Genomic DNA, 14,230 nt, shown 5'->3' with positions numbered 1-14,230 from the left:
TGTCACTCTTTGGGAGCGTTCCAAGCCACAATATTTTGGGTTAAAGTATAAATGGCAACACTCAAAGCTTTTAGTTTGTTTCAAAACAAAAAAGTACATTGTGAGCCTGATGAGCTTGCAAATGAGCCAGGTCATCGTGGTTGCAGCGCTGCTGTAGGCTGTTTATTGTACAGATGGTCATGGGCACTCTTGTAGCTTGTTGCTAATTTTTGTTGACTGAAAACACTGGACTGGTTGACTGGGAAGCCACTTTACAGGACTGGTTATTTTACTACGTATGTGGTAAATCTTGTAGCTCTTGGGTGAAAAGTGGGGTCCACCCTGGACAAGTCACCACTCTATCCTCTATCATAGAACTGTGGGTAGAAGCCGGAGTACCTGTGTAGAACCTGCACATACAGGTCCTTCTCAAAATATTAGCATATTGTGATAAAGTTCATTATTTTCCATAATGTCATGATGAAAATTTAACATTCATATATTTTAGATTCATTGCACACTAACTGAAATATTTCAGGTCTTTTATTGTCTTAATACAGATGATTTTGGCATACAGCTCATGAAAACCCAAAATTCCTATCTCACAAAATTAGCATATTTCATCCGACCAATAAAAGAAAAGTGTTTTTAATACAAAAAATGTCAACCTTCAAATAATCATGTACAGTTATGCACTCAATACTTGGTCGGGAATCCTTTTGCAGAAATGACTGCTTCAATGCGGCGTGGCATGGAGGCAATCAGCCTGTGACACTGCTGAGGTCTTATGGAGGCCCAGGATGCTTCGATAGCGGCCTTTAGCTCATCCAGAGTGTTGGGTCTTGAGTCTCTCAACGTTCTCTTCACAATATCCCACAGATTCTCTATGGGGTTCAGGTCAGGAGAGTTGGCAGGCCAATTGAGCACAGTGATACCATGGTCAGTAAACCATTTACCAGTGGTTTTGGCACTGTGAGCAGGTGCCAGGTCGTGCTGAAAAATGAAAACTTCATCTCCATAAAGCTTTTCAGCAGATGGAAGCATGAAGTGCTCCAAAATCTCCTGATAGCTAGCTGCATTGACCCTGCCCTTGATAAAACACAGTGGACCAACACCAGCAGCTGACACGACACCCCAGACCATCACTGACTGTGGGTACTTGACACTGGACTTCTGGCATTTTGGCATTTCCTTCTCCCCAGTCTTCCTCCAGACTCTGGCACCTTGATTTCCGAATGACATGCAGAATTTGCTTTCATCCGAAAAAAGTACTTTGGACCACTGAGCAACAGTCCAGTGCTGCTTCTCTGTAGCCCAGGTCAGGCGCTTCTGCCACTGTTTCTGGTTCAAAAGTGGCTTGACCTGGGGAATGCGGCACCTGTAGCCCATTTCCTGCACACGCCTGTGCACGGTGGTTCTGGATGTTTCTACTCCAGACTCAGTCCACTGCTTCCGCAGGTCCCCTAAGGTCTGGAATCGGCCGTTCTCCACAATCTTCCTCAGGGTCCGGTCACCTCTTCTCGTTGTGCAGCGTTTTCTGCCACACTTTTTCCTTCCCACAGACTTCCCACTGAGGTGCCTTGATACAGCACTCTGGGAACAGCCTATTCGTTCAGAAATGTATTTCTGTGTCTTACCCTCTTGCTTGAGGGTGTCAATAGTGGCCTTCTGGACAGCAGTCAGGTCGGCAGTCTTACCCATGATTGGGGTTTTGAGTGATGAACCAGGCTGGGAGTTTGAAAGGCCTCAGGAATCTTTTGCAGGTGTTTAGAGTTAACTCGTTGATTCAGATGATTAGGTTCATAGCTCGTTTAGAGATCCTTTTAATGATATGCTAATTTTGTGAGATAGGAATTTTGGGTTTTCATGAGCTGTATGCCAAAATCATCCGTATTAAGACAATAAAAGACCTGAAATATTTCAGTTAGTGTGCAATGAATCTAAAATATTTGAATGTTAAATTGTCATCATTACATTATGGAAAATAATGAACTTTATCACAATATGCTAATATTTTGAGAAGGACCTGTACATGGCGGAGATCATGCAAACTCCAGAAGGATCCCAGGCTGGGATTCTAACCCCAGACCTTCTTGCTGCACACTGTGCACACTATATCAAATCAAAATTGTCACATCAATGTCAATAACTGCAGTATTTCAACTATAAAGGACTGCTTGGATGCAAATCTTCTGTAGGCCAATATTTTTAAGAGCCATCCATTCACACTCAGTATACCAATAATATATTTGCCCTGTCGGATAGACTTTTACTGACCTGGACACTCACAAGAAATAGATTTTTGTCAACAAGAGTCAGGTGGAACAACATTACGATGTGATAGAAGATTAGTCAGAAATTTGAGTTAAGCACAACCGATCACAAGAATAAACACTAATATCATGATTGCTTGTTTTCCTAACATTGTACAGCTCTAACTAGCAGCTGGATGAGCTTGGACACTAGCAAATCTGTTGGAAACACTTCACTTATCTTTAGATGGATAAAAAAAAAAAAGAAGAAATTCTGCTATTTCCCCTTTATTTGGTCATGGAGGGGCAGCTGTGTACCTAAACTGTCAGTCAGCTGTGTACGAGACAAACTAAAGATCAGAGAAGAAGTGTAAGTCTATGTCACATAGGACTGAACAAATCCCTGAAAAAGTCTTTAAAAAGTTAAAATTCAACATTAACTTTTTCTAAAATATATATTATTAACGTTAAACCCTGACCTTTTAAAACTGCTGAACCTTCCGGTGTTTTCAGGATGTTTAGACAGAAAGACCCATACAGATTGGAGGCGATTTGTTATTTGAGCTTTTCCTAAACCAGAGTGAATTTATTCTAGCATTCTGGCTGGGCCCTGGATTTATTTCTGTCTTTGGTCATTCTGTTTTGTTTTTGGAAGGGATGCAGGAAGTGTGCACTCACAGACCTAAACACCTAAAATGGAAACCTCTGCCCCTCCCACGCTGGCTACCGAGGATATTGATTGATGCAGAGAGGCAGAGAAAGAGGAAATATTGAATGATAGGAAGAGGGAGGAGCGATCTGTGTGATGTGAGGAAAACACTGATAATGAGTGGAAGATGAGCTCAGATTTGTTTCATCTCCGCTGTTTGGTTTCAGTCGGTGCATTCCTTTGTGGTAACAGGCAGGGTCAGTCTGCATGTCTGTGCTGTAAAAAAGAGGCATTGTGGGGATTGCCATTGTGAGGTCATGATGATGATGATGTAATCCGTGTGACCAGGCGCCTCTTTTCCTGAACCCGGCGCAGCTCTGTGTGCAGGAGCTGACCAATCAGGAAGCAGAAACTGCAGGACCAGAGAGGTCGGCCTTTTCACCCTCAGCCAAGGCAGCCCAACAATGTTTAATTACCACAGTTTACTTGTTTTCTTCAGTCTTCTATGATGCTGTTTTTATCTTTGCTCAAACTAGTTGTCTTTGTCACATTTCAGCTGATATATTCATGACAGTTCAGATCAAAAGCTACTTTTAAATCTTCAAAATGAGAAGCTGAACACCATCTCATACTTACAAACCTTTGTTTATTACTTTATTTGTCTGGTAGTTTGGTAAAAAGGTAAATGATGCATAGATCTTGAAAACAGATGTGCAGTCTTTGAGGCAGATCAGGCGTCATGTCTGGACATGTCTGAGCTGCTCACAAAAACACATTTCTGCTTTTCTTCCTTTTAATAAAAACCCAGTTTACCCCTCCTGCCGGTAAGACCTTTACCTAATTAGCCATGCGTTGTTTACAACATGGTTCATTTTTTATATTTTCATTATTATTATATTAATTCATGCAATAATCCCCGGCAGAATAATTCCTACATAAAATTCAAACTTTTTGCTGTTTAATTCCGCTGTAAACTAAAGATAAAAAGACCTCTGCAGGTCGAATGAAACTTTCATTTTATTTAGCAGAAATCGCTCAGCAAACACTGATGTTAGCGACGACAGACTGAAGACTTCTTCTGATTAGACTCTGATCTAAAATCAACATCCTGTTGTTGTTGGGATGATGGTGGAAGGATGCAGAGCTAATGAAAGCTTTAATTACTGATAAAAATCCAGCATCCTTTTAGTGGTTTAGATTAAATTAGATTAAATTGAGCATATTTTTACATTTTTTAAAGTTTTAAATTACCGATGACATTATTTTGGCATCTTTGCAACAGTAGGAATCACATTGTCTACACTTTGGTTTAAATTATTTTTCTAAGTACACAGTTACTGTAAAACAGGGATTTTAATTGGGGCTCCTACTGGGAAAATCTCAAACTGGCTCGTGCTTTAACCTTTTATTAAATCTTGGGAAGATTAAAAATATTAAATAACAGAAACTAACAATAATTTATCTAAATTAAACCTCTTTTTTTAACATACACTTTTGATGATGATTTAGTTCAAACTGGTACAGGTTTAAACTTTTGTGTCCAATCTGTTGGCGATGCCCTGAAATGACGTTCAGACGCTGGAATGTGATGATTGACAAACCGACCACCCTTCCTCCTTCGCTCTTCCTGTCCTGAGGACTTTCATGTCAGATGCTCACAGGTTTTCCATCTCAGCTGCAGGTTGGGCTCCCAAACCATCACTGAACATCCTTTTCACTTAGCTTTCATTTATCCTGCTATTTACAGAATGTTTCAGCTTTACAAAGTTGTCAGTGCCTCAGGCTTTAGTAAAGCGTGTTTTCTGCTGATGGAGGTCTGAGAGGCTTTAAAGTTAGTCTTGTCTGCGTTTGTTTGCATGTTGTGGGCGGGGCCAGATGTGTGCCTTCCTGTGCAGATGTTGCAGCAGGGAAACAATCACAGGACGTTCTCTTATCGCCGCGACCAACAGCTGGATGGATTTAAAGCGTCTGTGTTGGACATTTTAATCAGTCTGAGTGCGGCGGCTGCAGCAGAGGAACGCCATGAAGACACTTCTGTTTTACGTCCGGAACAGACAGTACCAGGTAGAGGTCACCTGGATTCTTGTGGATACTCGGGTTTGATCATCCTCGCTGTTTTTAGGATTTTCTCCAGGTTTAGCACGCTGCTGTGAGCTGACACAGAGATCTGCTTTGGCAGCAGTTTAAAACTCAGCTGTTTAACTGTCTGCAGCCTCGGCTTCACCGCATGTTTTCTGTAAAAGAGCCGTCATTCATTTAAAACTTGCACTGTGCTGCTTTTGGACTTTTTCATCATCAGGGCTCCAACTAAACAGAAAAAAACAGTAGTTTTCTTATCAGTTGTTGCTCCTCAGCTGTGAGTAAGATGTGGTGGGATGGAGCAGTTATTTGTTTTGCTGCATGAAGGATGTTTAATATCAGACTTTGTTTTTCACATTGACCTCCTGATGTGTTAATGATTGGGGGGAAAGGCTCTTTACTGAATAATGAAGCCTTTTAAGAGTGTGAATGTGGTTTCTGCTGTAAGTGTGGCCGTGCTGCAGGGCTTAGTTAACATTTCAGTTTTTGCATTGTTCACCTTTAACATATTTCCATCCTGTGGGCGGGGCCTACCTAAATATAAACAAAGGGACATTTCTAGGGTGAATTTGGACATTCCAGGGATTTGTCATTGTGTGTCTGCCTCTCTAGGTTGTCTCTAAAGAATAGAGTCTCATTGATTTGGGGCCACTAATATCTATTGTAGATGTTGCCATCAAGGAGAGTGAGAGTCCATCTGAATTCCCAGATATGTTGTATTTGTTTGGTCATGTGACGGTAATAGTGATGCAGCAGGGGAGTGTGGGTGTTTAACTGAAGCAAAGAAGCAGTATCAGTGGTTTGCTTATTGTTACACGATGTCGAAAGAGTAGAGAAATACGGTGGAGAGAACAAGTATTCGATACAATGCAGATTTTGCAGGTTTTCCCGCTTGCAAAGCATGTGGAAGTCTTTCATTTTTATCATTTTTATCTCTTCAACTGTGACGGAATCTAAAACGAAAATCACATTGTGTGATTTTTAAGTAATTAATAAGCATTTTTGCATGACATAAGTATTTAATACAACAGAAAAACAAAACTTAATATTTGGTGCAGAAACCTCTGTTTGCCATTACAGATATCTGACAGACGCTGAAAAGCATCCCCAAAGAATGATGTCTCCACCTCCAGGCTTCATGGTAGGGATGGTGCTCTTGGGGTTGTACTCATCCTTCTTCTTCCTACAACCACAGCGAGTGGAGTTTAGACCAAAAAGCTCTATTTTTGTCTCCTCAGACCACATGACCATCTCCCATTCCTCCTCTGGATCATCCAGATGGTCATTGGCAAACCTTAGATGGGGCTGGACGTGTGCTGGGTTGAGCAGGGGGACCTAGCTGCAGGATTTTAATCCATGGTGGTGTAGTGTGTTACTAATGGTCTTCTTTGAGACTGTGGTACCAGCTCTCTTCAGGTCATTGACCAGGTCCTGCCGTGTAGTTCTGGGCTGATGTCCGTACACAACTCTCTGGTCTTGGCCATTGTGGAGAGGTTGGAGTTTGTGTGATTGAGTGTGTGGACAAGTGTGTTTTATACAGATAACAAGTAGAAACAGGTGTAGTTAATACAGGTAATGAGTGGAGAAAAGAAGAACTAACAGGCCTGACAGAGCCTCAATTCTTACTGGTTGGTAGGTGCTCAGATACTTATGTCACGTAATAAAATGCAAATGAATTACTTAAAAATCACACAATGTGATTTTCTGGATTTTTGTTTTAGATTCCATCACTCACAGTTGAAGAGTATCTATTGACAGTGTATCAAAAACCAGTTCTCCCCACTATTTATGTACATGTCCTTCTCAAAATATTAGCATATTGTGATAAAGTTCATTATTTTCCATAATGTCATGATGAAAATTTAACATTCATATATTTTAGATTCATTGCACACTAACTGAAATATTTCAGGTCTTTTATTGTCTTAATACGGATGATTTTGGCATACAGCTCATGAAAACCCAAAATTCCTATCTCACAAAATTAGCATATTTCATCCGACCAATAAAAGAAAAGTGTTTTTAATACAAAAAATGTCAACCTTCAAATAATCATGTACAGTTATGCACTCAATACTTGGTCGGGAATCCTTTTGCAGAAATGACTGCTTCAATGCGGCGTGGCATGGAGGCAATCAGCCTGTGGCACTGCTGAGGTCTTATGGAGGCCCAGGATGCTTCGATAGCGGCCTTTAGCTCATCCAGAGTGTTGGGTCTCGAGTCTCTCAACGTTCTCTTCACAATATCCCACAGATTCTCTATGGGTTCAGGTCAGGAGAGTTGGCAGGCCAATTGAGCACAGTGATACCATGGTCAGTAAACCATTTACCAGTGGTTTTGGCACTGTGAGCAGGTGCCAGGTTGTGCTGAAAAATGAAATCTTCATCTCCATAAAGCTTTTCAGCAGATGGAAGCATGAAGTGCTCCAAAATCTCCTGATAGCTAGCTGCATTGACCCTGCCCTTGATAAAACACAGTGGACCAACACCAGCAGCTGACATGGCACCCCAGACCATCACTGACTGTGGGTACTTGACACTGGACTTCTGGCATTTTGGCATTTCCTTCTCCCCAGTCTTCCTCCAGACTCTGGCACCTTGATTTCCGAATGACATGCAGAATTTGCTTTCATCCGAAAAAATGTACTTTGGACCACTGAGCAACAGTCCAGTGCAGCTTCTCTGTAGCCCAGGTCAGGCGCTTCTGCCGCTGTTTCTGGTTCAAAAGTGGCTTGACCTGGGGAATGCGGCATCTGTAGCCCATTTCCTGCACACGCCTGTGCACGGTGGCTCTGGATGTTTCTACTCCAGACTCAGTCCACTGCTTCCGCAGGTCCCCCAAGGTCTGGAATCGGCCCTTCTCCACAATCTTCCTCAGGGTCCGGTCACCTCTTCTCGTTGTGCAGCGTTTTCTGCCACACTTTTTCCTTCCCACAGACTTCCCACTGAGGTGCCTTGATACAGCACTCTGGGAACAGCCTATTCGTTCAGAAATTTCTTTCTGTGTCTTACCCTCTTGCTTGAGGGTGTCAATAGTGGCCTTCTGGACAGCAGTCAGGTCGGCAGTCTTACCCATGATTGGGGTTTTGAGTGATGAACCAGGATGGGAACTTTAAAGGCCTCAGGAATCTTTTGCAGGTGTTTAGAGTTAACTCGTTGATTCAGATGATTAGGTTCATAGCTCGTTTAGAGACCCTTTTAATGATATGCTAATTTTGTGAGATAGGAATTTTGGGTTTTCATGAGCTGTATGCCAAAATCATCCGTATTAAGACAATAAAAGACCTGAAATATTTCAGTTAGTGTGCAATGAATCTAAAATATATGAATGTAAAATTTTCATCATTACATTATGGAAAATAATGAACTTTATCACAATATGCTAATATTTTGAGAAGGACCTGTAATATCTGTATAAATCAGTTATCAGCCATAAGAGCAGTAATAATAGTGGACTTTAATATTACTTTAAACCTGCCAGGCTTGTGAGTTATTTTGGGCTTAAAGTATATGTTGCCTTGTACAACTTGAATTAAAACCAGAGTTTCTAAGCAGTCCTGAAAAGTATTGAAATGTATGGCGTTTTTTTTCCTTGCTGTATTTTTCAGGTAGACATAAATATGAACAGATGTTATGTTTCTAAACTGCTCCTCCCACATTTTCTACGTTTCTGATTATAAAAACTTTCAAAGAGTTATATCTTATGTTACTGTGTTATTTAGCCTGGCAACTAATCATATGTTGCTATTTATTCATGCATTTTTATTTTGTGAAAAACCAAATATTTTACTGGTAAATACGTGAATGTTGTAGTTAAAGCCCTAGATCTACTAGAAATAACTTTTTATCAATCCATTCAACCACTAACATCCTACTTTTAAAATAGTATTGATTTAATTGTTTTTATTGTTTAATTCCATAAAAGTCCAAAGTCACTACGGAGAGTCGTGTCCTAGATGACTGAACATCTACACCAGCATGTGATGGTTTTAATGAACATTTATTGCTGCAGTATTTTACTAGATTAAAGTAATGAGGTTAGAGAGGAGATGATCTGCTGCTCTGGATTGATTCATTCTATTTTTCCGTCTCAGCTTTTCTGCGAGGTGTTAGGTCCATACTCTCCTGGATTTGCACCTTCTCCTTTAAATTCAACCAGTCCTTGACTCTTGAGTCTGTTAACTCATTAGTGCATGAAACACAAGTGCAGACTCTTTCTGTCTCATTCCCATTGGGACGATTGTGACATTAGTGTTATAATCCGGTTGGCAGAGCTTTCTTCCAACACCTGAGCCTTGTTTAGTTGAATTATTTACTTGCTGCTGTGCAGTCTCACTGTGGCTGTTTGCTACTTTTCCCTGCATGCTTGTTGCATGTTTTTGTCTTTGATTTCCCCTGATGAGAAACAGGTTGAGTAAAAAAAGAAGAGTGAGGTAGAGGATAAGAGAGCAGAGCCACGTTGTGAGATGTTTTTGGGACAGATAACTAGCAATATGTTTTACTTTCTTTAAAGGACCTTTCCCAGCTGTCAGTTAACTGTATAATTAATTGTGATCATTTCAACTAGTTTCAAACTGGCAGCCATTATATTGCTGTCTGCTTTCTTTTAAAGCTGATTTACTTGATGGTCTTTTATCTTCTCGGCTGTGTGTCATTTGCAGTGGTTTGAAGCCGTTTTTCTGTGTGTTTGAGCAACGATGTCATGTTTTTGAGAGACGTTTTAGAGACCAAAGGTTGGGAATCACGGTTGTATGTGCTAAACTGAAGGATGGTGAAGCTGCAGCTTTCAAGTCTTGTGTCAAAGGTCTTTGCTTGACTCTTGTCCTGTTTATTAAACACTTCATCTCTTATTCTGATTGTTTTTTATCAGAATAGGAGATTTTAAATATTTATTTAAGGTCTGACTTTCTTTTACTTCTAATTTGTCCAGATTTTTTAGATAAGCGGTCCACATAATCCTGTCATAGGCAGGTAAAGAGACTGGGTACAAAATAGGGTGAAAAGGAGCTGTCAAAGTCCAAAGAATGACATTAAAACCTCCAGGAAGCCTGGAAAACTTTGGAGCAAAATCAGTTTAAGAGATTATCATATAATCTGACTCCTTTGAAGGATAATCTCATGAAATGGAGCCTAGATCAGGAGTTTTTGTATTTTATGTAAATTACACAACAAACTACAATGTCACTGAAGTTATTACTTAAGTGTCTACTCATCTATAATTAGTTAGCTCCTCAAGATACCCTCTTCCAGGTTTTATGGATAATCTTTGGGCATAAAGGATGAAAGTGAACCATTTAAATGATCACAGATTAGATCAGACATGTTAAAAAATCCTGAAGACTTTTCATTGTTACTGGTTGAAAAGTTAACAAGATTCCTGGAAGTCGTATTCCAGTTGCTTTAGATCATTAACAGCAGAAAACTTGTTTTAGACGTGAGTCGCTTGGAGCAGGTTTCTCTGTTTTTAAGCTTTCACTGAAATATTCTGTCACAGTAGTTTGTCTTCACAGAGACCACCGGCAGAGCTTTATGACCACCTGGCGCTGCTGTTTTTATCTCCTGATTCCCACCTGTCTGGTTACGCGGCCGGCGGTTACCAGCAGAAAAAAGAAATCTGAGGCTGTGTGCGAGTGCAGAGCTCTGATTGAGGATTTTTTCTTGCAAGGTCTTGAATTAATGATGATGTCCTCCCTCTGCTCCTCCTCATCCATTCTTAATGCTCCCTCGCTCTCACTATGCTATACAGTTCGCCCTTATATCTGCCTCTCTTTCTCCGCTTGTCCTCCTACATCTTCCGTCTTCCTCCATCTCTTTCATAAGATGCAGACTTTATTTTTCCTGTATTCAGATGAGTGGTCCCGCTCTCACTTCGGAAACACCTCGGAAACCCTGAATTAAATGAAAACGTAGGAGTTTATCTGTGCATCCCTTCCATTAAAGTGAACAATAATGCAGCAGCTACCGCTCACATCTCTGGCTTCATTAGAGAACTTATTTATGATATCAATGGACTTCTTAGTTACTTTGAAATGGCATTCAGCTGTCGACATATTTTATCATTAAAAAGGATGTAGAGTCCTCTCCTGGAGCGAGGTCCGTCTGTTTTTCAGCTTGTTTGTAATGAAACGCAGCATCCTCCACACCTTTTGGCACCCATGCTGTGAAAACCTTTCTCCTAGAACATTTGTTAGGGTTGGAGCACACAGAGAGGGATCTTTTAAGCAATCCTGGGTCTTCTCGTCAGCTCAGCCCACAGGTCTGAGGACAGGGACAGCCATGGAAGAAGGTTTTTAGTCCTGTAAGTAATTTCTGTGTTGATTTGGAAATTTGTTTTGGATTATTTCCCCTCTGAAAGACTCTGCGACAATCAATCTTCAAGATTTTTATTCAAAATGTCCAGATCATGCTGTCATGCTATCTAAGTTCTCAAGGCCTTTGGAAGAAAAACAGGCCCACAGCATCATAGATACTCCACTGTACTTTACAATGGGCATTAAGAATGGGTGATATGAATGTTGTTTCTATATTTAGTGATGTTTATTACAATAAGAAAAGAAAATATTTATATATCAGTTCTCTGTCACTGCATACAGTCAGAGCTCCACTCACACACATTCTGCTCTAAAAACATGAATTATCACGTGCAGTTGTTCCACTAAACAGCACAAAATAAGTCTATTCAATCTTGTTTTCAGATGTGTATTTATGGAAGATCTCATGGTACCAACAGAGGAAAACATGGTTCAAACTTTCAGTTTTTAAGGTTTACAAACATCAGCTAAAAGTTATCCTTATCAAAATAACCAACAGTTCCTATTATGATATTTTGTATTTTCCTCAGTGACCAGAAATGATACGATAACCAGCCAGACCTGTTGAGCATGAGGAGCATCCTTAGTTTCACACTGGCACACCTTAGTATCACCTGAGCAAAGGTCAGGGTTCCTGGTAAAGTCTCAGTAGAGTTTAACAAACTCCATAGGTTGATGTTTGTGATGGTAGGACAGAAAAGGGTTGATTCCTGGGATGTCTGGTAAACAAGGATTTGACATGTAAATGGCACACTTTAACATCAGAGACTTTTCTTTTTCTGTACCGCCATCTCCCACCATCCTCCTCACTCTCTGTGGTTCTGGACCGACCTGTTCTTCACAGTCCAACACTAGTTTGTAACCTTTTAACGTTTGCTCTGACTGCAGATATGGGAAAGTCCAGATCCATTTGTAACCATTTTTGGACTTATAATGTTCAACACACAGCTGGCTTACTTTAATGGCATGTTCTGTTGTCTTTCTCATTTTGAGTAGTAGCTAAGAGAAATTGACCTCTGTGTCACATCATTTTTTTACCCCAGGAAAACAGGAAGTCAAGGATATTGATTAAAAGTTCCCAGAAAGATAAAAAAAAACTTGCTTCAGTGATATTTATCACTTAGGAATCGTTGGGATTTGTTCAGAACTATTATTTCCTTAATATTTTAGACTTTTTTGCCACTAGGGGTCTTTATCCACAGTTTTCAGAAGGCAGACCGACATGCAGCAAAGGTCCTGAGGTCAGGAATTGAAGCCCTGACTGCTATGAGCCTCTGTTTATAGGGCGCACATTAACTTAAAGGTGGAACATTTCTGAATTATGCTACTGCAGTAACAGATGAGTTTATTTTTCTTATTGCAACTCTCAATAATGATTAAAAATGTAGTTTTGGTTACAAATTCTTTTCTTTTAGAGAAGAACAAGCCAAAGGTCAGAGATCTTAAAAAAGTTATAAGAAGTATTGATCAAAACAGCTTAAAATGATTAGGAAAAGATTAGGATGCTAAGGAAAGTCCAGGTCCTTGAAAAGAAAGGAAAAAATAAAGTGCACATTGCTGTGGATATGCTGTGTATCCAACACATAAATAATATTGTGAAATGTCCAAATTCTTCTGGTTCAGATTATTCCTGATTCTCTTAAGTCATTTTGCTTAAAACTTGTTCTTTGCTTTGTTTTTTTTTGTTGGTTCTCTGTGCCTTTCTGTAGGTGGCGCTCTTCTTCTTCTAGGAGCGTTCGAAACTAGTAGCAAAGCTCATACACTCAGATGTTTAACTCTCATTTAGCAGCAGATGATTCTATAAAGCTTAGTATTCCCCTGCTTTGACTCACCGCTCTCTCTGTGGTGTGTGTGTGTGTACACGATGTGTGTGTGTGTGTGTGTAATCTGAGCTGCGAGCGAGGCCGGTGGAGCTGCACGTCCTGCCTCCAACCTGACGCATCCCGAGCGTTTGTGTATCTGTCAGTAGGGTGACCATCCGGCCCGTTAATTTGGTTGCGTAACGGGCTTAGAGGGCGCAGATTGTCTGGAATGGAATCCTGTTCAGTCAATCCTGGATCATTGCTGCCATGGAGAAGCTGCTTAACGCACACAAACACATGACCACACACACATTTACATCGACGTTTGGGGCGTTGGGGTGACACTTTTACCCGGTGAGAGTGGAGCTCTGAACAACCGTGGAAAACGCTTTGCGTCAAACCTTCAGCTTCAGCGCCATAAACAGAAAGTTTGAAGATAAACAAGATCAGCTGTGTGGTTGGGATTATTCCTCCAGCCCCAGTTGGATCTATTTTTATTACCAGAGTTAATTAGGGAGATGAATGCGGTGTCACTTTTCTCCTGCTTCCTATCTCTGTCCCACACTTTATTGTTACTCAAAGACTGACAAATCCTCCTCTTCTTGCCAAATGCTGCAAATCTTTGAATTCAGGTGTTCCAGTCATTTTCCACAGATGCACCTGGACAGAATGGGTTGCTCTCAAGAGCTCAGTGATACCATGAGAGGATGCCACCTGTGCAACAGGTCCAGTCATCATTTTTCTTCGCTACTAAATATGCCAGAGTTAACTGTGGGTGGTTTTATAACAAGGCGGAAGGAATTGTGAACAACAGCAAAGCAGCAGATATTGGGTCACATTGTGCACAGACGTCACCAATTTTCTGCAGTCATCAGCTGCAGACCTCCAAACTTCATGTGGTCTTTAGATAAGCTGAAGGGTGATCTGAACAGAGCTTCATGGAATGGGTTTTCATGGCCGAGCTGCTGCATCCAAACCCAAAATCAACATCGAATGAAGTGGTGTAAAGCACGTCGTCACTGGTGACTACAGCAGGGGAAAACGCTCTCTGGAGGGATGAATAATGCCACTCTGTCTGGCAGTGCCAGGAGGAGTCTTGGTTTGGTGGTTGCCATGACAATGACACTTGCTTTGACCGCATTGTGGGAAGTTTAAAGTT

General features: G+C 40.8%; 1 protein-coding gene across 2 annotated transcripts in view; it reads left to right on the top strand.

Moving 5' to 3' along the window:
• Positions 1-14,230, top strand: part of rps6ka3b (ribosomal protein S6 kinase, polypeptide 3b) — a 66,252-nt gene that overhangs the window by 17,727 nt on the left and 34,295 nt on the right. The window contains exon 1 of one of the 2 annotated variants that reach the window (XM_047350018.1): positions 4,817-4,944. The exons of the other annotated variant lie outside the window; for it this stretch is intronic. Within the exon in view, the coding sequence (XP_047205974.1) occupies positions 4,903-4,944 (42 nt within the window). The 5' untranslated portion in view covers positions 4,817-4,902. Of the gene's footprint in view, positions 1-4,816; positions 4,945-14,230 lie in introns of those variants that run through there. 2 annotated transcript variants of the gene reach the window in all.

Source organism: Girardinichthys multiradiatus, chromosome 21 (genome assembly GCF_021462225.1).
Source record: "Girardinichthys multiradiatus isolate DD_20200921_A chromosome 21, DD_fGirMul_XY1, whole genome shotgun sequence".
Lineage (NCBI taxonomy): Eukaryota > Metazoa > Chordata > Actinopteri > Cyprinodontiformes > Goodeidae > Girardinichthys > Girardinichthys multiradiatus.
The sequence above is the reverse complement of the archived record's forward strand: the minus strand, read 5'-3'. Positions and strand labels throughout refer to the sequence as shown.